At 37.5% G+C, this 23,494-nt stretch overlaps 1 protein-coding gene across 5 annotated transcripts in view; it reads left to right on the top strand.

The window, feature by feature from the left end:
• Positions 1 to 23,494, top strand: part of PAIP1 (poly(A) binding protein interacting protein 1) — a 31,944-nt gene extending 8,450 nt beyond the window's left edge. For all 5 annotated transcript variants that reach the window (XM_059417089.1, XM_059417087.1, XM_059417086.1 and 2 more), the window contains exons 3-11: positions 1,944 to 2,129; positions 5,557 to 5,669; positions 9,877 to 9,988; positions 11,443 to 11,568; positions 12,823 to 12,929; positions 13,786 to 13,903; positions 14,693 to 14,747; positions 19,183 to 19,276; positions 22,317 to 23,494. In XM_059417089.1, coding sequence (XP_059273072.1) covers positions 1,944 to 2,129; positions 5,557 to 5,669; positions 9,877 to 9,988; positions 11,443 to 11,568; positions 12,823 to 12,929; positions 13,786 to 13,903; positions 14,693 to 14,747; positions 19,183 to 19,276; positions 22,317 to 22,410 — 1,005 coding nt within the window. In that variant the 3' untranslated portion in view covers positions 22,411 to 23,494. The remainder of the gene's footprint in view (positions 1 to 1,943; positions 2,130 to 5,556; positions 5,670 to 9,876; positions 9,989 to 11,442; positions 11,569 to 12,822; positions 12,930 to 13,785; positions 13,904 to 14,692; positions 14,748 to 19,182; positions 19,277 to 22,316) is intronic.

The raw sequence follows: 23,494 nt of genomic DNA, 5'->3' as shown, positions 1-23,494 counted from the left end.
AGGTGGTCTGTTTAACCCTTTCTTTGTTGATAGATTGTTAGATGAAGTTTTGGCAATGAATATTCTCATACATATAGTTGGGTTATAAGCCTTTGTCAGTTACTTGGAGTATAGCATAGAGGTTAGAAGTACAGGATTTGTTCGTGCTGTTCTTCTAACCAGGTGTGTGACTGCACAAATTAAGTTGGTACATGTCCTTTCTTGTTCATATCCTAGCTGCTATGCCTTTGCTCAGTGGTTTTTCCACTGGCTTTCAAGCCAGTTTCCCTGTATTCCCTAAGAACCTACACGATTTCCCCATCTGCCTCATTGATCTTGTTAGCTATCGCCCCATCTTCAGTTTCCCTCTTCTGGCTTTTCTTTCTCAAAGGTGTCAGGTAAGCACCTATCTTCTTGGGGCCTATGAGGTTTCTGGACCCTACAACATAGAAACTCTGTTCTCAGATATTTGTATGGCTGGGTTTTTTGGTTTTACTTTTTTCTTTTTTCTCAGATTATATAACTCTTCAGAATTCTTCCCATTTTTTGTTAATTGTTTAAAGATTTCATTTACTTATGAGAGAAAGTGCAAGAGATCACTGAAGGAGAAGCAGAGCAGCTCTCTGCTGCTGAGCAGAGAGCACAGTGTGGGCCTCGATCCCAGGACCCTTGGATCATGGCTCGATCCCAGGACCCTTGGATCATGGCCTGAGCCGAAGGCAGGCACTTAAACGACTAAGTCACCCAGGTGTCCCTCTGTTCTTATTTTTTAAAATTTTAATTCCAGTATAGTTAACATACAGTGTTAAATTAGTTTCAGCCCCCCCCCCCCTTTTTTTCCATGGTATATCCTAACGTCTGAATCATGTCTTGTGTAATGGAAGATCGGCTCCACTGGAGGAGGATTTTGTCTCCTTGATTTTTGCCAAGACCATACCCCCAGCACCTAGAACAGTATTTGGCACTTAGTATGCACTCAGCAAACGGTTTTGAATGGGTAACCAACGTGACGTAACTGCTCTGTGCTCATTTCTTCCATCTGTGCACAGGGAACAGTAATGTTTCAAAGGTTTTTGGGATTGAGACAGCCCTGCAAAGTTCTTAAATTGTCACATAGTAGACGTGCAATTGGTGGCGATTAGCTTGTTAATTGGAGTATCATCTTACATACCAAGAAGCATAGCTTTTTATCATTCTGCTCTTTTGGATGCTCTTAGGTATAATCCTTAGGTATGAGAATACAGTTATGGCACTGGAATACGTTTTAGTATTTTCCCCAGCAACGTAGAAATTTGCTTACCTAATGCCTTGTGTGCTAGTCACTGGTCTAGAGACGTTTATTCATTAACTCACTTAATCCTCCTTTACACAGCTGTAATGTTTATGATGAATAAATTTGAATTTCATCAATATTAACTTATTTTAGAGTCATTTTTAAAAGTTTGAATTTATTTTTAAATAATCTCTGTAGCCAGTTTAGGGCTCAAACCTGAGATGAGGGGTTCCTTTCTCTGCCAGCTGAGCTAGCCAGGCTCCCCTAGAGTTGAGTCATTTAATTTGGATTGAGTTTTGAGCTCAGACATTTAATCTGTCTGTTTACCTATTCTGCTCAGCAAACACTGTGGGCATAATTCAGGCACATGGATCCTCTCTTACTTGTAATTTTGATAATGGTATTATAGTGAAATATTGGTTTACATTTTCTGAGTTGTCTTGTAAATCTGCCAGAATGAGAAGACAACTTCCTACCCAGTTAGATGGAGTCCTTCTGCTATAATGTAACATTTTGGCCATTGGGTGAGGATGAATGATTCAGTGTGCTTAATTTTATTGAGGAAAATAACATTTTATCATGTGAAGGATTGTTGGTGCTAGAGACTTCTCACTTTAAAGCTGTCTCAGGTTCATTTTATAGCCAGTTGCATGGATTAAAACATTTTTTTTTAAAAACTTTTCATCTATAGGAATCCTATGAAGATGGTTGTGAGGATTATCCTACTCTGTCAGAATATGTTCAGGATTTTTTGAATCATCTTACAGAGCAGCCTGGCAGTTTTGAAACTGAAATTGAACAGTTTGCAGAGACCTTGAATGGCTGGGTTACAACAGATGATGCTTTGCAAGAACTTGTAGAACTCATCTATCAACAGGTAGGTTGACTGATGGCACAGGCCATCCTCACATACTTCCTTAAAGCCCAGGGGTGCTCGTTGCTCCTTCACCTTCACGTGCATAGGCCTCCATGCTCTTTAACTCTTTATGGTTCATGGGAGCTTTCAAGTCTCTGTTATATGAGATTACTGTAGCTTGGTGATCCAGATCTAGAGCCAGACTGGAGATTCAAGGCTCTGTACCGGCAGTTGAAAGGAATATTGGGCATTTATGAGAAAGGCTAGGTAAGTATCATACTTTTTTCCTATCTCCTGTTTTTATAGGATCTGAAATTAACAATACACAAGCAGAGTGCAATTTTGTTCTCCTAGGTATTAAATTATATAAGCACTTTTGGAGTATGGGAGGAAAAAAAGGAAATCATGGGAGAACTTTCTTCCTTCATAAAGAAGTCACTCCAAAAAAAAGCCAGACCATAAAATGAGTTTTAACATTTATGCTTATGTTTATTTTAAATTTCCATTGATTTCCATCTTAATCCCATACATCCAATGTCAGTCTAGATTGTTCAAACCTAAATTTTGTGTGATGCTAGCATATTGGTCTGTTACACACTAATGCTATTTTCAGGAGGAACAATAGTCAGAGCTGGATTTTTTTTTTTAAGATTTTATTTATTTATCTGACAGAGATCACAAGTACGCAGAGAGGCAGGCAGAGACAGAGAGAGAGGAAGGGAAACAGGCTTCCCGCTGAGCAGAGAGCCTGGGATCATGACCTGAGCTGAAGGCAGAGGCTGTAACCCACTGAGCCACCCAGGTGCCCCAGAGCTGGATTTTTGAAGACAAATTTAAGGGCACTGTTTGAAACTGACCAAAAACAGTAGGAGATAAAATACACTATTTAAGACATCACTGAAAGAGCAACTTGAATTTGGAATATATTGAAGGGTGATTATGATGGCAGGTAATTTTCATCCCAGTTAATGTTTCATTTGACTACCTTTATGACTTGTTCTGGATAGTTCCTGGACCCCTCAGTATGACCTGGCCAACTCTCGGGTTTCTCAACATGCTTGAGATTTTAGGAGTATAGAATTGTTCCATTTGTCCTGATGCCTACTTTGGGCCCTTAAATGGATTGCAAAGAAATATGAGAAGAAAATGGGAGAAATTGTTAATGCTTTTCTAATTTCTCTTCTATTCAGTTTCAACTTTTCTGCCTGGTTCTAGTTCTTCAGGGCTGTAACGTAACAAACTGCAGTTTCTGTGATTATCTCAAAGCCAGTTCTTCAGCTACTACTCTCTGTTTGTCAGTGTTCTGTGTCCGTGACACACAGATTCACCAAAAGTTCTTAAATTTCATTGGGGGAATTATTCGTAGCAACCAACAAAAGAAGACCTATTATAAAAATGGCAGATTAAACATACATATTCAACTTTGATTCCTCCCCAAATACCGCTACAAAGAAGGGGATTTTAAGAAACCAGAAGCCTATAGGGGCTGAGATGAGGAAAGGAGACGGAAGTACCAGTTTTGGAAACTAGAAAGGCAGATCTCAAAAATTTGAATTCCAGGCCAGTGCGGAAAGTTGAAAACCACCGTGACTTAGTGCAGAATCTCTGAAAGACTCTAGGACAAGGATGGAATAAGACTAAAAGGATAGCTTTAAAATCTTAAAACAAAATAAAAAAACTAGATTCTCTACATCTTTTTGTACCGAGTATCCAGTTTGAAGTTTTATTATAACCCTTCTTGGGAAGTTACTGAAGGGAAGTACTCCACCAAAAAGGAAATTAAGTCATGGATGAAGATCCAGAAACCACAAAACAAATAAAAATAAATAAAAACAAAACAACAACAACAAGAATTTTATGGGATCTCCATGGACAGTAGCTGGAGTGGGCTTCACTGGAGTTAGGCAGAAGGCTCCAGGCAAGATTCCCTGACAAGATGAACGTAATTGCTGTGTTCCAATGTTCTAAGAAGAAACTTGGGAACTTGTGAGTTTAGGGGTAAATCAATGAGCTGTAAATAAAGAACAAAGTAGAGAAAATTTAAGTCTAGGGAAAACAAAGTTTTTCAAGAAAGGTGGAATCTGTATATTACATGGTCCACCTGAAACTAATCAAATCATGGTATGACCATGTTGGTAGGTGGTAAGATTAGGAAATAGTGGAGAGGAGTGGGGGAATGCAAGATAAAAGCTGGATATTCCTTGTCCATCTTGGGGAACTATAAGAAATAATGCCCAAACTGAAATCACAGAGCGTGGATATACAAAGGTTGAAGCCTTTTCAACTGAAAGAATTGAAAATGGTTGTCTATAGGAGTGGTTGAGGTGTAGTGGGGAAGTAGGAAATTTTAATAACAAGCCATGTGAAACTTCACGTCTTTAAGTTGTATGTGATAATTTTAAAACTAAAGGAAAATGGGCGATGCCCATAATGGGAAAAGGATGATTTTTGAATTTCAAGTCTTCTGTGGTACCAGATACACATCTATGAATGATCTCAGGAGAAACCAGTCTATTGTCTTTGCAATCAAGGAAATAATTAGAAATAAAAGACCTAATAATTAGGAAGTACTTACTACATGCTAGGTAATGTTGAACACTTGACATGTAATTAACTCGTTTAATCCTCCATGATTGAAGATACTACTCTTATCCCTTATTTTATACATATTTTAACAGAGGTTAAGGAGCTTGGCTTGGGTTACTGCAGCTAGTAAGTAGACCCAGCAAAAGGGTCAAAAACGTTTATTACATCTAAACTACGGTTAGCTACTATCTTTGTAACCTTGGTCAGGTCCCTTAACCTTTTAATGTGCTATCTAATATTAGGTGGTGAACTATGTTCTTTACAATTAAAGTTAAAGCTTCCTGAGTACTGTTTTGGCTATATCCCACTGTCTTTGATATGTAGTGTTTTTTTCACAGTCTTAGTTTTTGGAATAGCTTAACTTATTTCCTCTCTATCCCAAGTTTGTTTGGAGTATTCGTAAATGTTAATCTTTTGTACCAGGTACCATTTCTCACCTCTTTTAGGAATCAGACGGAAGCCCAGGGAGGTTGAGTGATGCCAAAGTCTGTGCCAGCCTATGCCTGAAAAACACCACAGAACAATCGTTTGGCAAATACTCTTACTCGTAATTAGTACTGTGCAATTGGGTACATGTACCTTATGCAAAAATTGATTAGTATAAAGAGGTTTTGTCTGTTTGCTTTCTGGTGACCTCAGGTAAATGATGGGGAGAACTTAAATATTTTCTTCTTGTTCTTCGTGTAAAGTTGGGAGGGAGAGTTAATTTCCTTATTACCTAACAACTAAAGACTTGTACATTTTTACGGTGTGGTCAGTTTTAGGGGTGGAAATGTTTTCTCCTTTAGAATGTTGCTCTTATTTGCATTAAGAACAACGTATTTGTGTCCTAAAAAGGTTTTTTTTTTTTTCTTTTTGAAAGGCCACGTCTATCCTAAATTTCTCTTACATGGGAGCTCGCCTGTGTAATTACCTGTCCCATCATCTGACAATTAGCCCACAGAGCGGCAACTTTCGACAGTTGCTGCTTCAAAGGTCAGTGTGAATATATGAAATTAAGGGGAAAGTTTTAGACCTACTAGAATTCAACCATTCCTTTTTTCTGAAGACTGTACATAATAGAAGGTTGTAGGGGAAGGTAGGGAGGACCATTATTTGTATTCTAATATTGTATATACTATTAAAAATTATAGTCCCCCATATCAGTCTTTATTATTTTTTTTCCTACAATCTCTGCCTTTGGGTTTTAGATGTCTTGGTTTTGTTTTTTGTTTTTTAAAGATTTTTATTTATTCATTTGAGAGAGAGCTCAAGCAGAGGGGGTGGCAGAGGGAGAGAGAGAAATAGACTCCCTGCTGAGCAGGGAGCCTGATGTGGGGCTTGATCTCAGGACCCTGAGATCATGACCTGAGCCAAAGGCAGACACTAACCAACTGAGCCACTCAGGTGCCCCTGTGCCTTTAGTTTTGCGCTTAGAAGTCCTTTCATTTCCCAAGATCTTAAAAATGACCTCTTACATATTTCTTAGTACATCTGTACTTTGGGTTTGAGTGGGTTCTAGTTTATTGCCACAGGTTGAACTAGTTTTTCCCATACCACTTTTTAAAATGATCCATTTCCTTATTGAGTTGAGCTGCTGCCTTTATTACACTACATCCCTGTATTGGGTTTTGAGTCTAGAGTTTAATTATATTCTGTGCACCACTTGTTCTATTCCTATTTTATTATACTACTAAAAAGCTCCCAATTTTTTAATACCTAGTATGGTTGGTCGCCTTCCCACATCTCTTGGGTAGAATCTCCTTTGCTATTCTTGCATGCTTCTTTTCTCCAGTGAACTTTAGACTCAGTATGTGAAATTTCATTGATCTTTTTGGTATTAGATATTTTTGACATGACCTTGAATTCATAAGCTTATTTAGGGAAACTAGTCTTCTTATGGGAGTCATTTTATTCAATAACAAGGTTGCCTTTGAGTTTGATAGTTGGTCCATTAGTTCTTTAAAGATACTTTCAGTGGTTGCAAAGTATTCCATCATGTGGTTAAACTGGACTAGAACAGACTAAAGATCCCAACAATAGACTCCAGAGACACTTCAAAATTAAGCTTTTGATAGAGATACTTCACATATGTGTGTAAAGGGTAAATTGTGCTGCTGACACCACTGGCTAGCCATTTGTTGGGGGAGAAAACAAAGATGGGTTCTTGTTTCTTTACTCCAAAATATATTTCAAATCTATAAAAAACCTTAAAAGTGCAACACTAAATACTAAAAAATTGACAGTATTGACAATTAAATCATAAGTTGGTAAAGCCCTTTTAAGCAAGACATGATATCCACAAGTCCGAAACAAGAGATTAAACCTAATTACGTATGGATTATAATATTGGGAAGGGTCATAAATTTATATGAAGTAAAAAATAGGGAAATTTATAAATTTATAAAATTTATAAATGTATAACACATGGCAGTGAATGCTAATATGAACAGAGGGACCTTTTAGAAATGAGTAAGGAAAAGACCATTTAATTTTGTTTTTGTTTCAAGATTTTATTCGTGGGAGAGAGGAAGGGAGAGGGAGAGAGAAAGCACAAGCAGAAGGAGGGACAGAAAAGCAGGCTCCCCTCTGAGCAGGGAGCCCAGCCCAGAGCCCAATCCAAGGACTCGGGGATTGTGACCTGAGCCAAAGACAGATGCTTAACCAACTGAGCTACCCAAGCATCCTTAAAAAAATCAGTTTTTAATTTTTTAATTTTTTTTTTAAATATTTTTAAAAAATTTATTAGAGAGCAAGAGAGAGAGAGAGCACATGAGCAGAGGGAGGGAGAGGATGAATCAGACTCCCATGCTGAGCAGGGAGCCAGATATGGGGCTCAGTCCCAGGACCCTGAGACCATGACCTGAGCAGAAGGCAGACACTTAACTGATTAAGCCACCCAGGCACCAGTTTTTGTTTTTGTTTTAAGATTTTATTTATTTGCTAGAGAGAGTGAGGGCATGAGAGAGAGCTCACAAGCAGGGGGAGCAGTAGGCAGAGGGAGAAGGAGGCTCCCTGCTGAGCAGAGAGCCCACTGGGGAACTCAGTCCCAGGATCCTAGTATCATGACCTGAGCTGAAGGTAGATGCTTAACCTACTGAGCCACCCAGGCATCCCAAGATCAGTATTTTAGCAGAAATATTTGGAATGGCTTTAAGTAGGTAAAACTTGGGGAAAATATAAATGACAAAGTTCTAAAAAGCTATTTAGCCTTATCTTGATGAATAGCTTCTGGAAAGGCATGAAATGAGCACTTCTGGGAGGTAGCATGGCAGAAAGGCTAGCTGCTTTTCCCTTGGATTACTCACCCCTGGCTATGCCTTAAAGTCACCCCAGGGACTTAAAATAGGGCTCTAAGACCCGGTCCTCATTCTTTGGAATTCTGATGTAGATGGACTGAGGTGGAGCCTTGGATTTTTTTAAAGTTTATCAAGTGATTGAACTCCACTCTTCCAGGTCTCTTCTGACTACCCCATCTGTGCTTCCATAATATTGTAATACTGGCAAAGATACTAATGGAAGTGCTAGGCCTTTAGCAAGTAAAAAGCAAGGTATAATTCTATTAACTTTAAAAATATTTGTGTATTTTGAAAAGTTACCTTTATAGCAGTTATCTCTGGGTTTTACGACTTTGTTTTTTATTTGTTTCTGTTTTTAACCTTTCTGAGATAGGCATGTATTGCTTTTCTAATTGAAAAATCGTTAACTTAAAAACAGTTTGTTTAGAGGTGTAGGTCCCTCTCCTCTAGATAATCAATGAGCTACAAGGGTAGGGATTTACTTTTGCTTTGGATGAATATATCTTAATGTATAATCTAATAGTCATTGCATTTATAAAACAAAAAGGTCATTTCATCAAAGCTACCAATAAAGTAAAAGGAGAGTAGCCAGTAAGGTTCTTGGATAACTAAACTGGCATTAATTAAGTTGTCCTTTCTATTATTAGCCAGAATGTTTCATTTATAGGTGTATCCCAGCTTTTTTTTCTGATGAATAATTAATGTTTAGGCAACAACAAATGTCTTACCATATCACATTTGGTATGTGATACCAAACATGTGATGTTTGAGTCAAGACTCAAACGAGATGTTGATCGTTTAATATAGCTTATAAGCTATAGGCCATGTAGACACGATAAATTATCTTGGGTCTATGGTTGATTCACAGATTGACCCAAGGTAAATTCTTGATAAGCAGTGACTTCTTTTTCCCTTAAAAAATGTATTGTTTTTTTTCCAAAACCAACCTCAACTGATTCCTTATACATGGAAGCCATTCAGTCTTCATAAACCCCTCTTTTTGTCTTTAACAGAACTGTCAACAATCGGCTTTACAAAACACATAGCTCTCCTAGAATTTTTTCTGCCACCTGATCAAAAAAGAAATATTTAACGCCAAATTGGTAAACATTTAATGTACATTTAAAAAATCCTTTTTAATAACAGCTGACTCTGTAATTCACTGACATAGGCAATGACAGGTTAACCGTGATTGTTTTAGATACTTTATAGGGTGGCAGATGGGCCAAGTCAGGGGGAAATAAAGCTAGGGAAACGAAGTTATTTGACTCCTTTGGTCTCTGGGATATTAAGACCAAACTAATTGCGTCTGTTTCTATGTGAATTTCAGTTGGGGTCTTTTCCCTCCATTTTTCTGATTTGTATAACGGAAATTATTAAGGATAATAGGCTTAATACGACTTCATTTTATTTTCAGCTTAGTTGGAGACCATCTATCTATATATTTATATAAAGATGTGTTTCAAAGTTCATGTACTTAGAGTAGAACATTTACAGAGACAATTTGAGTAAAAACAGTGCTTTTAAAAGAAATATATAAAAAAGTGCTTTCTTGACAAAAAGCTGATAAAACAAAGATGAGGCATTTTCTTTCTTTCCAGTGCCAGTAGGCAGTGAACCTCATAAAACCTGTGTTGCTTAAAGAGATTACAAACTTGATCCCATACGAATAGGTGAAAACAAACCCATTAGTTTCTTAAAACTAGGAATTTTCATATGAAAAGATGATGCATGTTCTGGTCTCTACAATAGACAGGAACACTTTTTACTCCAGAAAGTCAGGGCATTATTGGTGCATGGTGCTTGTCTCTGTATTGCTTGTGGACAGCGAACCCGCCAGCTGGTCATCCTATTTGTTCAGAAAACAAAGCAGTGTGTGGCTCTAAAAGGTGTGTCTTCCTTAGATGTCGGACCGAATATGAAGTTAAAGATCAAGCTGCAAAAGGCGACGAAGTGACTCGGAAACGATTCCATGCGTTCGTCCTTTTCCTGGGAGAGCTCTATCTCAACCTGGAGGTGAGGAGAGATGGTTCTAAGTCCTGACGAAGCGTGGGAACACAAACTGATGTGGGGCGGAATAAGGCCGGGTGAAGGGAGAGGAAGAGATGGTGCCTCACTGGCCACTCAGGGCAGCGCCTGCGTTCTAATGGAATGTCCCGTCATGTTTGTTTCTCCTGTTTGCCGGGAGGCTGCTGGGAAGTAGTTATTGGGAATTTTTAAAAGTCTGTGTATTTTTGGAAAGCCATGGTTTCCTTACAAGTGTAAGCTCTTGAAGTACAGATAATTATACCTGTTTGAATTCACACATTTCGTGTGTTGACTTTCAGGTGGTGGCTCAAAAGCAACACACTCTGCAGAACACAGCTTTGAGTTGAAAGGGCAGGGCGGGCACTAGAGTATCTAGGGTTCTTTCCACCCTAGTTCACCCAGGATTGTTCTTCTTGGTCCTGTTTTATAAATTAATCTTCTACATTAAATGCTTTTGTTCAAAGTCTGTAGTAAACAAGTTTGTAAATTGGTGGTATATTTGGGTATATGTTAGTAGGCAAGTAAGTGCTAAATATTACTTTGTAATGAATTTGCTTGATTTTTTTTCTTTGACTAGTTAATCCCAGAGATAGGTTATACCTTCTTTAACTTTGATTTGAAAACTTAATCAAAAGACCCTGGAAACCCACCACCAAATGTGCATCTCAGTCAGTGCATCTAAAAAGTCCCTGTCCAATCTGGTGCCTAATTTACTATCCCATTTTACCATAGATGGACCTTTTTTTTTTTTTTTTTTTTTTTTTTTTTTTTTTAAAGTAGGGACCATTCCCAGCATGGAGCTCAAACTCCCAACCCTGAGATCAAGAGTCGCATGCTTTGCCAACTGAGCCAGCCGGGTACCCGTGGATGGACTTAATTTTTAAAAAATTTCATCCATTACTCTTTCAGTTTTTATATAAGCCAAAATAACATCTAAAATGTGCTGTAAATGGAGAGTCTTTTTAAGAATGCAGGTGTTTCCTCTGTGGATGTAATGATGCCATGTCTGTGGGGAGTGTAAAGTTGAGGTATGGCTCCCAAGCCTATGGCTCTTCTGGCTGGAGAGTTACCTTACTTAGATGATTCTGATGCAGAACAGTATTTTTAAATAGTATAAAAAAATAAGAAAATGCTGCATGTTCCAAAAAGGGTGGTAGCTTAATCAGCCTGAGAATGCTTTATGATGCAATAATTTATAAAGGTGACTTACGTTATCCTGACCATATGTTATGTGTGATAAATGGGAAATTTTACCTATAGTTTACTGGTTGTATTAGAGATCTTATATACATGTAAAATAAGTCTAATTTCGTGAAGATACCAGAGCATTTCTGATTTTTGTATTTAACTTAAAACACTTATTTTGCTAACACATCAGACCATTTATTTATCTGTTATAATATTTTGGCATCGTTGCTTCTCATTTTCTTCTGTCCCAAAAGATCAAGGGAACAAATGGACAGGTGACAAGAGCGGATATTCTTCAGGTTGGTCTTCGGGAGTTGCTGAATGCCCTCTTTTCTAATCCTATGGATGACAACTTAATTTGTGCAGTAAAATTACTGAAGGTAGGTTTTATGTATGTTTTTCTTAAAATTAATCTTTCTACCTCATTTATGATTTAAAGGAAAGTATAGTATGCAGTGAATTCAAGATTAAATTTTTACTTTAAATATTGACACTTTGCTTTGCCCTTGAATTTAAACATTGGAAAGCCAGTATGTACTGATTTTTAGGTTTTATTTTTTTGAGAGAGCGTGCACGAGTGGGATGGGGGGGCAGCAGAGGGAGAGGGATACGCAGACCCCATGTTGAGCACAGAACCTGACATGGGCCTCAGTCTCATGACCCTAAGATCATGACCCAAGCCGAAATCAAGACTTGACATTTAACCAACTGAGCCACCCGTTCTCCCCTGTACTGATTTTTTAAATATGAAAATGTAAATTTAGAAGCAAAAATATGGAAGTCCTTCACCCTTCGTCTGTAAATTTCTTTTCTTTCCTTTCCCATGTATGTATTTGTGCCCTCATAAAATCACCCTCTTTGTGGCTTTTTTATTATCTAACAACGATCTTAGATTTTTGCATAGCCCAAAAGATTTATCTTTCTTCAGTAACTTCACTTCTGTATGTGCAGTTGTTTATGTAGGTTCAATTCCTACACATTTGGTGGGTCAGTGAACATCGTATAGTTTATTTAGAGAAGTCATGTCAAGTTTCCCTTCTAAATGCCAAACCAATATGTGTTTGGTTGTTGTCCTACTGACAGTGAGTAAGTATACTGCTTTTCCCATATTCTTATCGGTGATGGATATGATCAACCCGGGTTTGTGTTGTCATAGGTGACGGATGAGTAAAAACAAAAATCTCGGTTTGTGGTTTCCTGATCATTTGTGAACTTAAGCATTTCTTCACATTTGTTAGCCTTTTTTTGTTGTTTCTATGAATTACTGTTTTATATCTGTAAATCTTTTTCCCCTGAAGTTTGTATTTTTTTTAAAATTCAGAGCTTCCATACTTTTTGTGTATTTCAAAAAGTAAAAGGTTGATTAAAATATTATAGCCTAACTTCCATAGAGAATATATCCTATAGTCATTGACACATAAAACCTGTGATTCAGGTTCTGCTTTAGTTTCTCTCAATCAGAAAAAACAGGGTTTTAGAGATTCCTGACTATTAGGTGGTGGAGAATAATTTGGGATATTTAACTTACCAAATTCATTTTATTCAAAGAATGCTTGAATTGCTACTAATAATTTTCTAATAGAACTTACGTACTTTACTGAATTCCTTATTTTACTGATTATCTGCTTTTTTAGTTGACAGGGTCGGTTTTGGAAGATGCCTGGAAGGAGAAAGGAAAGACTGATATGGAAGAAATCATTCAGAGAATTGAAAATGTTGTCCTAGATGCTAATTGCAGCAGGTGGGTAGCTAGCCAGCCGATCTCAGTTTCTTTTTCTGTCGAGATTGTTTTTCGTCTGTTATATATGCTATAAAAAGAGTTTATATATGCTATAAAAGAGTTGAAAATCTTACAAATCTTACAAATCTTATAAAATCTTATAATCTTATAAAAGAGTTGAAATCTTACATATCTACAGAAGAATATTTTCTTCAGAGGTATAATATTTTAGCTGTGGCTTGTGTTCACCTGACCTTTTTTGTTCAGTTGTATTTATAAATTGAAAAGGTTAAGATTTTCCTGTGGTGAGATAGGAGTCCATTGGAAAGTAAAATGATTCAGACTTTAAATTGTTCAGTAAATACTTGGATAAAGTGCTGTTTTTTTTTTTTGTTTTTTTTTTTGTTTTTTTTTATTTTATTTTTAAAATATTTTATTTATTTATTTGACAGACAGAGATCACAAGTAGGCCGAAAGGCAGGCAGAGAGAGAGAGAGAGGAGGAAGCAGGCTCCCCGCTGAGCAGAGAGCCCGATGCGGGACTCGATCCCGGGACCCCGAGATCATGACCTGAGCCGAAGGCAGCGGCTTAACCCACTGAGCCACCCAGGCACCCTAAAGTGCTGTTTTAAGTCCAGTTGGAAGCATAAAAATGCAGGATAGCCACTGCCTTTAAGAACCATGTAGTCAGAGTTAGATGAAACAACTTTCAAGGCTGCTTAAAAAAGGTTATGTCAGTATAGCAAGTGTCTAAAAAATCAAAGCACTTAGATGCACATGTTAAATTTATGAAACATAGTTTTAAGAATCTGTGGTAATCTAGAGTCTGACAACACTTTGGTGGATACCCTTAATTCCTTTTCAACTTCTTTCTGCAGAGAAGTGAAACAAATGCTCTTGAAGCTTGTAGAACTCCGGTCAAGTAACTGGGGTAGAGTTCATGCAACCTCAACATACAGAGAAGCAACACCTGAAAATGATCCTAACTATTTTATGGTATGCCAGCATTTGCATTTTAAGTTTTATTTATTGCTTGGATCCAATTTCAGAAACTTCTGGATAAGGACATAAAGGTATTCTAAAAAAAAAAAAAAAACACAAAAACTCAGAATTTAATGCAGTAATTCTTTTCATTAGCTTAGGGTCACATGGCAACCAGGAGGCCAGGTAAATAGAGGAAGAAACATGGAATCTCTAAGGAAAGGGTGGATTAGAGAAAGATCCATCGACTGGAAAGGGAAATCGGTGACTTGAACAGAGTTGTGTGGGATTGTGGAAAGAAGTTTTTCCAGGGAATTTATAACCAAAGAGCTGCATGTCACACTTTGACTTTGCACTTTATAGTAAATTAAGAAAATAAAAGTGATCCCCATACCAGTAATGTCCTGAAGCTCCTGACATGACCAAACCTAACACAACAATGGAGAAATGCTCCTAAGACCCCAGCATTGGAAATTCCTTAAAAAATGGTGGGGAGGGGAGAATCACAAGTAAAAATAAGTTGACACAATGCTAAATCACAGCACACAGCAAAACCGTTCATCATGAGTGGGACCAACTAGACAGCAGGGTTATAGCCATAGGAACTTGAGAAAATAGAATAGAAATCTGAAAATCATAGACTTTCCCAATGAGATGAAAATGGCTATCAGGAAGCTAGTTTCTCGTGCGTGCCTGCGTTATTGAGTGCAGATGAGTGACCTTAGCCAGGCCTCATTAATTAATATGCTTTAAAAAATCAGTTTTGAAATGCTTACATATTTGTATCACTTTGATCCATCCTAGAATGAACCAACATTTTATACCTCTGATGGTGTTCCTTTCACCGCGGCTGATCCAGGTAGGCCGTTTCACAGGCTTTGCCCCCAATTTCTTGGTAATCTCGTGAATTCCAGAAAACCATACCCTCACCAGTGCGGAGTTGTAGCTTTTTGTAGTGGGCACATTGTTCTAAGATGAGGGTAAATGTTTTTCTCCTATAAAATATTCTTTACAGGGACAACCACTTTGAACCATGCAAATGGAAAGTCTGACTGTACAGTGTCTTAAAACACACAGTGGGTCAGTGGGTTGGAAGAATCCCTCAAACACAACCATTTTTGTTTTATATTTTCTCTGATAATTTCATTTTTATGAAATTAGCTTTCAGGTAGTTAAGATAGAAGGGGAAGATGGTTCTAGCTCACTACATAGAGTACAACAGTCATTACTGTGGGTTAATACTTGCAGATACTAAAATTAAGGGTTTCATTAATAGTAGGTCAAAGTTAATTAAAATCTAAATCTCCGCACACTTCCCCTTCCAGAAAAGGGCCATTTATATAAAGATTGCTTTAATTGTGATAAATGCAACTATAGTATGAGCAAGGGAAAATTTTCTCATTTCATGAAAATTAGAACCATTTGGAATTTTCCCATTAGCTTCTTCTGGATAGAAGGCACTGACTATCCGGTTCCTAAAAGAAGGTGGAAAGAAGTACTGCTTAACTTTCAACTTTAAATTCTGAAACACTCAAAATATAAAAATCACATGGGACATTTGGGTGGCTTAGTCTTTTGGGCATATGACAACTTGGTTTCTGTTTGGGTCATGATCTCGTGGTTGTGGGATCAAGCCCTGTTGGGCTCCCTGTGGGGAGATTTTTAAAAAATATCTTAAAATATATATATATTTATGTATATAATTGTTATATAAACTACAAAAAACTGACTTTGATTCACTGTAAAGGATAAACCAATGTCATTTTGCCAGATTAATGCACCCTTTGGGTGTTTTTAAAGAAATAAAATCTTACGGATAACTGGTAAACCACTTTGTCTTATGACCCAGCCCTGACCCCCCACCGCCAGTCCTTCCATTGCTTCCCTCTCAGACGTAATTACCATCCTGATGTTGTGGTCATTGTGATGTCTTTTTACTTCCTATGAGTCTATAAGCAGTGTAATATCACACAGTAGCAGGAACCTAAATGGTATCTTACTGTGCACATTTTTTGCAACTTATTTCTTATTCAGTGTTTTTGCTGTTTATTCACATTGAAGTATATACAGCTTTGGTTCATTTTAAATGCCAAATAATACTGCACTCAGATGAAAGCACCGGTTATAGGTCCCTATTTAAGGGTAGTTGGATGGTTCATACTCGTTACTAGAGACAGTACTGTACAGACCTCTTTAAGTAGTCCTTGAGCTCGTGGGGGAAGTTCTTCAGGGTGAAGAAGTACAATTGCTACATTGTAAGTTATGTGCATCTTCTGCTTCACTAAATGTTGCTAACATGCTTTCCAGTCTGACTATACCACATGATCTGTCCCCAGCAGAATGGGAGGGTTCCTATTTCTCATCCTTGGCAACGGTTATTACCAGACCTAATTGTTGTCAGTTAGATTGTACGAAATTGTAGATTTTCATTTCTTTCCTACTGATAATTTCTTTTCATGTTTCTCTCGACAGTTGTTTTCTTTCTTTTAAGAATTGGCTTAGTTGTAGTCTTTGCCCATACTTCTCTTGGATCACATTTCATCTCTTAACTGGTTTGTGATTCCTTACATAGACCAGAAATGACTCTGGGCTTCTCCCAGTATATGCTGTCTTTCCATTATGTTTGTCTAGTCTTGTAGAAACATCAAGTTTTCGTGTAAATGTATTTGTCTTGTTCCTGCTCTCTTTGGCCGAGAATGTTTCCGTATTACCATCAAATTCCATTTTCTTCTTATCATTTTTTATTTTTATTTTTTAAAGATTGTTTATTTATTTGACAGAGATCACAAGAAGGCAGAGAAGCAGGCAGAGAGAGAGGAGGAAGCAGGCTCCCTGCTGAGCAGAGAGCACAACTTGGGACTCAATCCCAGGACCCTGGGATCATGACCTGAGCCAAAGGCAAAGGGTTTAACCCACTTGAGCCACCCAGGCGCCCCATAATTCTATTTTCTTCTGGAAGTCTTTGATGCTTTTTGTATTTAGGTCTTTAATCCAACTGGCTATTTTTATGTGATATAGTGGGAATTAAATATTCCATGTTCTCTTATTGCAGCAATTGGTATTGAGTTATCCACCCTCTCTTCTCAGTGTAATGTCCCTCTGATGTGTACCGTGTCCCTCCTTTCTAAACTTTGATCTTACTCCTGTGTCTGTGCATGTGGACTTTTTGTCTGTCTTAATACCAATACTACAGTCTTAATTACTACTTTCCTTTATATCTTTCTGTGTCTGGTGAGACAAATTTTCTTATTCTTCAAAGTTACCTTGAATCATTTTGGTTCTTTGTTCTTTGTCTGTCTCTTTTGTTTAACCTATTTGTGTTTTTTGTAGGCTTTTTTGTAACTCTTGTTTATAGAAGTTTCTAAACATGCTTATTTTTGTCTCATGTTTTTGTTCTGTCTTTTAATTCTAACCCTGCTATTTTTATTATCACATAAAATTTATTTTGATCTTTTTTCATTGCAATCTGATATTTAATGGTCTTAAAGTTTTTTGGAAGGGATCTCAAACTTACAGAGAAGTTACAAAAGTAAAAAATTATACAAAGAATACCTGTCCACCCATTACTCAGATATACCTTTTGTTAACTTCTGTTCTCTTTGCTTTATCGCTTTTTGTGTCTACACTTTTCTAAGCCATTTGAAGTTATGTATATTGTGGCCCTTTGTGATTAATCTCATGTTTTAACTGCTTTTCTTTTTTTTCTTTTTTTTTTCCCTTCACAAAAACTCCTATGGCTTGGGTTATGGTAACATCTATCCCTGCCAAGGAGCCACTGGGGTAAAACCTACTTGGAACAAGTTTTTATTTGTCATATGTGGGTAGTAGAAATTTAAGGTGTAGGCCCATTATTACAAATTCTCTGAGGAACCTGTTTCTTCAGAGTACTATTGTTCCTACTTCAAACCCAAGAAAAGACAAGCAAACTTCTTTGCTATCTCTCTTTGCCACCAGAGTGTTTTCCATTTTGTTTTCTTCCTGGTCCACCTCTTGCTTGAGATACCTACCCTTTGAAGGGCCGCGATTCATGTAGAGAGAGGTGGGCGCATGGACGTGAATTCCATCTCCGTTTCCCATGGACCCAAGACGTTGCTTTCTGACCTTCTGTGGGTTTTTCAATCCAAGCCTCTTTATTACTGAGAGCATGTGGTCTGACAGCCTCCTGACTGGAGTAGTTATGTATGATTTTCAGTTCCCTTTTTGTTGGTCATCAAGGGACTTGGGTTTTCTTTTTTTCTGAACTCATCTGTGCATTTTAAAGAGTGTTTGTCTTAATCTGTTACCTCAAGTATTTGTTGCAGGAAGGTTCTACAGTTAAAATTGTCTCCAGATTGCCAAAATTGGATGTCAGAATATCATCAATCCTTTAAGCTGGAATTAGCTTTATAGAGACTGGTAATCTTGGGGGAAATATGGTCTAGTGTAATTGTTGAAATTTGAGGTAGCTGTTCACAGCAAACCCAATTTTAAGGTAACTAGCTTTAATACATACTGATTGGTTTTATTATTCAGAGATAAGTACTCCATACGGACATGCTAATCTTAAAGATACTCAGTAACTCTGCCTAAGACAGTTGGCAGATGGAGAGCTATAAAATTACCCGTATTGCCTTGGAAGAATCCAACCAAGGGAAAGTTTATATAGCTGAAACATTTATCAGGTAGCTACCTTCCAGCTGTCTCTGAGGGAAGAAAAGAAAATCCCCTGTGCTCAGAACCTTTGCTAGGTTAGCTAATCTGATTGAGAAACAGGGGCTAGTGGCTGTTAGCTGGTAGCTACCTAGCTCACTTTATTTCCGTGGGAAAGAGTAAGGGGAACCAGAGGCCAGTCTATTTGATTAAAATCCTGCCTTGTGGAAGGAAGAATAGGAATATGGAAAAACATGTTCTTTCCCAACAAGATAGATACATAAATAGGTAGATAGGTGTATGTGTGTGTATATATATATACACACACATATGTATAAATATAAATTTAGTTTTATGGAAAAAAGCAGCAGAGAGTATCAGCGGCATACACGTTGGCTGTGACATGTGCTCTGGTATATCTACAGTGGCCTTGAATTGCAACATTTAATTAGGAGAATAGTACAATTAAGATTTAAGAGCACACAGGTGGCAAAAGCAAGCCTATTAAAATATAAGTTTTGTAAAAGCTATTAAATATGCAGCTGGAAGCTTCCTGCTATTTAAATGTTGGATCTACTTAAAACTAATATTAAAAAGCATTTTTAGGATAACTGGCTATTTTATGACTTTTGTCAGCATTCAATTAAAAAAATTTTTTTTTGTAGATTACCAAGAGAAATACCAAGAGTTACTTGAAAGAGAAGACTTTTTTCCAGATTATGAAGAAAATGGGACAGATTTATCAGGGGCTGGTGATCCGTAAGTTCTTTTTAGCTATTAACTTTCTTTGTGGTCATTCTATGACCATAGTGTGTTGATGGAGTTTAGATTAGAAAAAGGCAGACAAAGAATGTGCATTTTGATTTGATGCTGTTACAGTAGTTTGTATGTGTACTTGCTTGCCAAAAATTTTCAGGAAATTGTATTAGAAAACACAGACTATGATTCTGAAAATGTATACATATCTGGAGGGGGAAAACGAAAATAGTGGTATACTCAAGCATAGTTTTGTAAAAAAGATTCTGTTTAGCTCTAGTATTGTCAGATCTTAGGCAAACTATGCCTGTTCTTCCATCTGTAGAAATAGTTGACCCCTTTTTGAGTCCTTTTCAGAACTAAGTGAAAATACATATATACTTAGAACCACATCCTGGCAGATAGTAAAAGACTCAGCTCTTGGCTGTTTAAGGATGAATTAAGATTAAAGAGAACATGGGTCACCACATAGCAGTGTTTGGATTGCTGGAAAGGTGTGAGCTACAGTCCCATTCACATCTTTCAATCTCTACCTGCTATTCTTTGTAATAAAGGAAACTTCCACTACTCCCTTACCATCAGATTGCATTACACCGAGTTATAGAAGAACCAAGAACTTTTGAGGTTTAGCCCTCCAGCTCTCTTAGCACTTTATATGAATTTGGACCAGTTACTTAGGTTCTCTTTCTTCTAAGTGGAGGAGGGAATAAATTAAATCTGACTTAATTTTTCTTACATCTCATCTGTCATGTGTGTTGTAGGTTGAACCACTTTTAGTCTCTCTCCCATCTAGGTACGTTTATAGGTCTGTTTGAGATCTAATGTTACCACATATTTTTTTAAATTATAATTTAAAGATTTTATTTATTTATTGTCAGAGCGAGAGAGAGTGCATGCACAAGCAGGCAGTGTGGCAGGCAGAGGCAGAGAGAAGCAGGCTCCCTGCTGAGCAAGGAGACAGATGCAAGACTCAATCTCAGGACCCTGGGATCGTGACCTGAGCCAAAGGCAGAGGCTTAACCGACTGAGCCACCCAGGCATCCTGTAATGTTATCATGTTTTTATATGTTAGTTTAATTTAAAAAATATATGGGGATGTAAGGACTCAAATCCAATTAAGAAAAAGGTTCAGCCCTGTCCGGTATACCACTGGAAGTTCAAGCTGTTCTTGGCATTGAATTTCAGGTTGTCCTCTGAAGTTCTGCTTGGTACTGCTTGGTCAACATTACATGCTGTTGCCCCTGATACACTTGTGGCTGTTTTAACACATGTACTGGAAATGGAGGAACAAGGAGAAAAAGATCCATCGGCAGTTGATAGGATTGTCAAGATAGTTTTGTCATACATGTAGATGGAAGGGATTATTGTGGGGTGGGGGAGACTCTATAGACATTTTGTTATTGGAGAGGAAAAGTGTAAAAAAGGGAAACGACGGGCCTCTGGGTGGCACAGTCATTAGGCACCTGCCCTTAGCTCGGGTCATGATGCCAGGGTCCTGGGATTGAGCCTCCCGTTGGGCTCCCTGCTCCACGGAAAGCCTGCTTCTCCCTCTCCCTCTCCCCCTGCTTGTGTTTCCTCTCTCACTGGGTCTTTCTCTGTCAAATAAACAAAATCTTTTAAAAAATAAAAGGTGGGGGTAGGATTTGGAGTCAGATTGTGGCTGTGCCACATATTTAACCCAAATCTTAAAAACAGTATTTAGTTAACCTCCTTCCAGAGTCTTTTTTCTTTTATCTCTAAAATGGGGATGGTAGGGGCACCTGGCTAGTGCAGTCAGTAGAGCATGTGACTCTTGATCTCAGGGTTGTAAGTTCGAGCCCCATGTTGGGTGTAGAGATTACTTAAAAAAGAATGGGGATGATAGTAATACCTGTCTTTTAAGATGGCTATGGGTATTCAGTAAGAATACGTATGTTTAATCCTTAATGGGTTCTTTAAAATTTCTACCCATATTTAACTGTGGAAAGCTTTGCTTTTCATCATTTTAGACTTCCTAATATTTGGGAAAATTCTGAGATAGATGATTTTGAAGTTAGCTTCTTGTTAAGAAAGTGATTCCAAATAGATGGAATGTGACTAAATTGTCATTTCAGGAATACATCTTCCTTCCTTCCTTCCTTCATTCCTTCCTTCCTGATTTGACAGCACAAGCAGGGGGAGTGACAGGTAGAGGGACAGGACAAACAGATTCTCCACTGAGCAGACAGCCTGACATGGGGCCCAATCATTACCTGAGCCGAAGGCAGAAAATTAACCGACTGAGCCACCCAGGCACGCCTATCATTTTTTGATATTAAGTAGATAGAAAATAGGGGAGCCTGGGTGGCTCAGTCCGTTAAGCCTCTGCCTTAGGCTGAGGTCATGATCCCGGGGTCCTGAGATAGAGCCCTGCATTGTTGGGGGGGGGGGGGTCCTTGCTCAGCAGGGAGCCTGCTTCCCTTTCTCTGCCTGTTGCTCTCCCTGCTTATGTTTTCTCTGTCAAGTAAAGTCTTAAAAAAAACAAAACTTTGCATTATTGGAGGCGAATGGCATATCCAAAATTATGTTCTAATTCTAGTGTGATTAAGTTGAAATTATTAACATACCATCAGTCTTGAGTCCCCAAATTTATATATTGAGACTTTGAAATCACTTTTAGATTAGGTTAAGAATTTAACATATGGGTGGGGGAAGAATTTAACCTGTATGTTGGATGCCTGACTGCTCAGTCAGAAGAGTGTGGGACTCTTAAATATTGGGGCTGTGGGTTTGAGCCCCACATGGGGTGTAGAGATAAACCTAAATATTTTTTTTTAACGTATGTCTAAAAGGATAACAGAAGCTTAATTTCAAACACAAGACACTGAGAATCCAGTGTAAAATGTAACTCCTCAGATTAAGCGTTTGGTTGGAGGACTGACATGTATATAATTCTGAAAAGTGCTTGCATTCTATAACAGTCTAAGAAAGTTATGTCACCATACTTTTTTGTGTGGCTTAGCATCTTTGATATTTCTGAATTGAAAAACATGAAACTTATGAGTCATCTTTACTTCTTTCATAGATACTTGGATGATATTGATGATGAGATGGACCCAGAGATAGAAGAAGCTTATGAAAAGTTTTGTTTGGAATCAGAGCGTAAGCGAAAGCAGTAAAGATAAATTTCAACACATCAGTTTTATAAAGCAGTTTAGGTTATGGTGATTTAGCAGAACGCAGGAAAATGTGTCACACTTATACCAAATTAAGGATGTTGAGTTATGTTACTAATGTATGCAACTTTAATTTTGTTTAACACTATCTGCCAAAATAAACTTTATTCCCTATAACTTAAAATGTGTATATATATATAATAGTTTATTATGTACAGTTAATTCCACTGTTTTGGCTGCAATAAAATCGATTTTGAAATAAATAAAATGTTGAAAGTAAATTTTGGTAGTTGGTTAGAAGCTTACCCTTTAAATTCTACTTTTCTTGAGGGGAAAAAGTCTTAGCCTGGAAATACATATTATTGCAAAATGTAGCATCCTTTTTTAGATGAGTATATAGCTTTCATTTAGTTTTACGTTGGCCCAATGAATTGGGTTTCAAATCTGAATCACCGTCATGAAATCTTTAGCACTGAAGTCTTAGATTGTACCATTAACAACTGATTCACATATCCAGATGTTATTCGATACCAAGGGCTTTTAAAATATCATTTAAAAAAAAAAGACTTAAAACTCCCAACTAAACAACCAGGATTCTTCACTTCGGATTTATTGGAGTTGTTCTCTCCCTCCCTGCCCCCACCCCTCAACTTCATTACCCTAAAGCGTGGAACATTATTCTGCTTTATTTATGGCTTTCATTTTTATTTTGTAGCATGAGTTGCGTTGACTTTTTTACTAGAGAATTTTACTAGATCTTTGTCACTCAAGTTTTCACCTGCTTTATAATTGATACACCCTGAGGATCACTTTTCTAATACTTAAGTAGTACCACATTCACCCTATTTAAAAATTATTTGTACCTAATGTCAAAGCCTTTTTCCAACTAACTAAAAGTAAAACTTATGTACAAAAGGATTGCTTGTAAATATGCATGTAAATAGTTCTGTTAATAACCCACTGTTTTACATTTGGTACATCTGTGTCTGCTAATACAGTTAGTTTTCTCACTTTTCTTCTTGTTTGTTCAGTCTGGATTAAAATTAGACTTTGAAAATAAAATTTAAATAGTTTTGTTTTCCTCTAA

Source organism: Mustela nigripes, chromosome 12 (assembly GCF_022355385.1).
Source record: "Mustela nigripes isolate SB6536 chromosome 12, MUSNIG.SB6536, whole genome shotgun sequence".
Classification (NCBI taxonomy): domain Eukaryota; kingdom Metazoa; phylum Chordata; class Mammalia; order Carnivora; family Mustelidae; genus Mustela; species Mustela nigripes.
The sequence above is the reverse complement of the archived record's forward strand: the minus strand, read 5'-3'. Positions and strand labels throughout refer to the sequence as shown.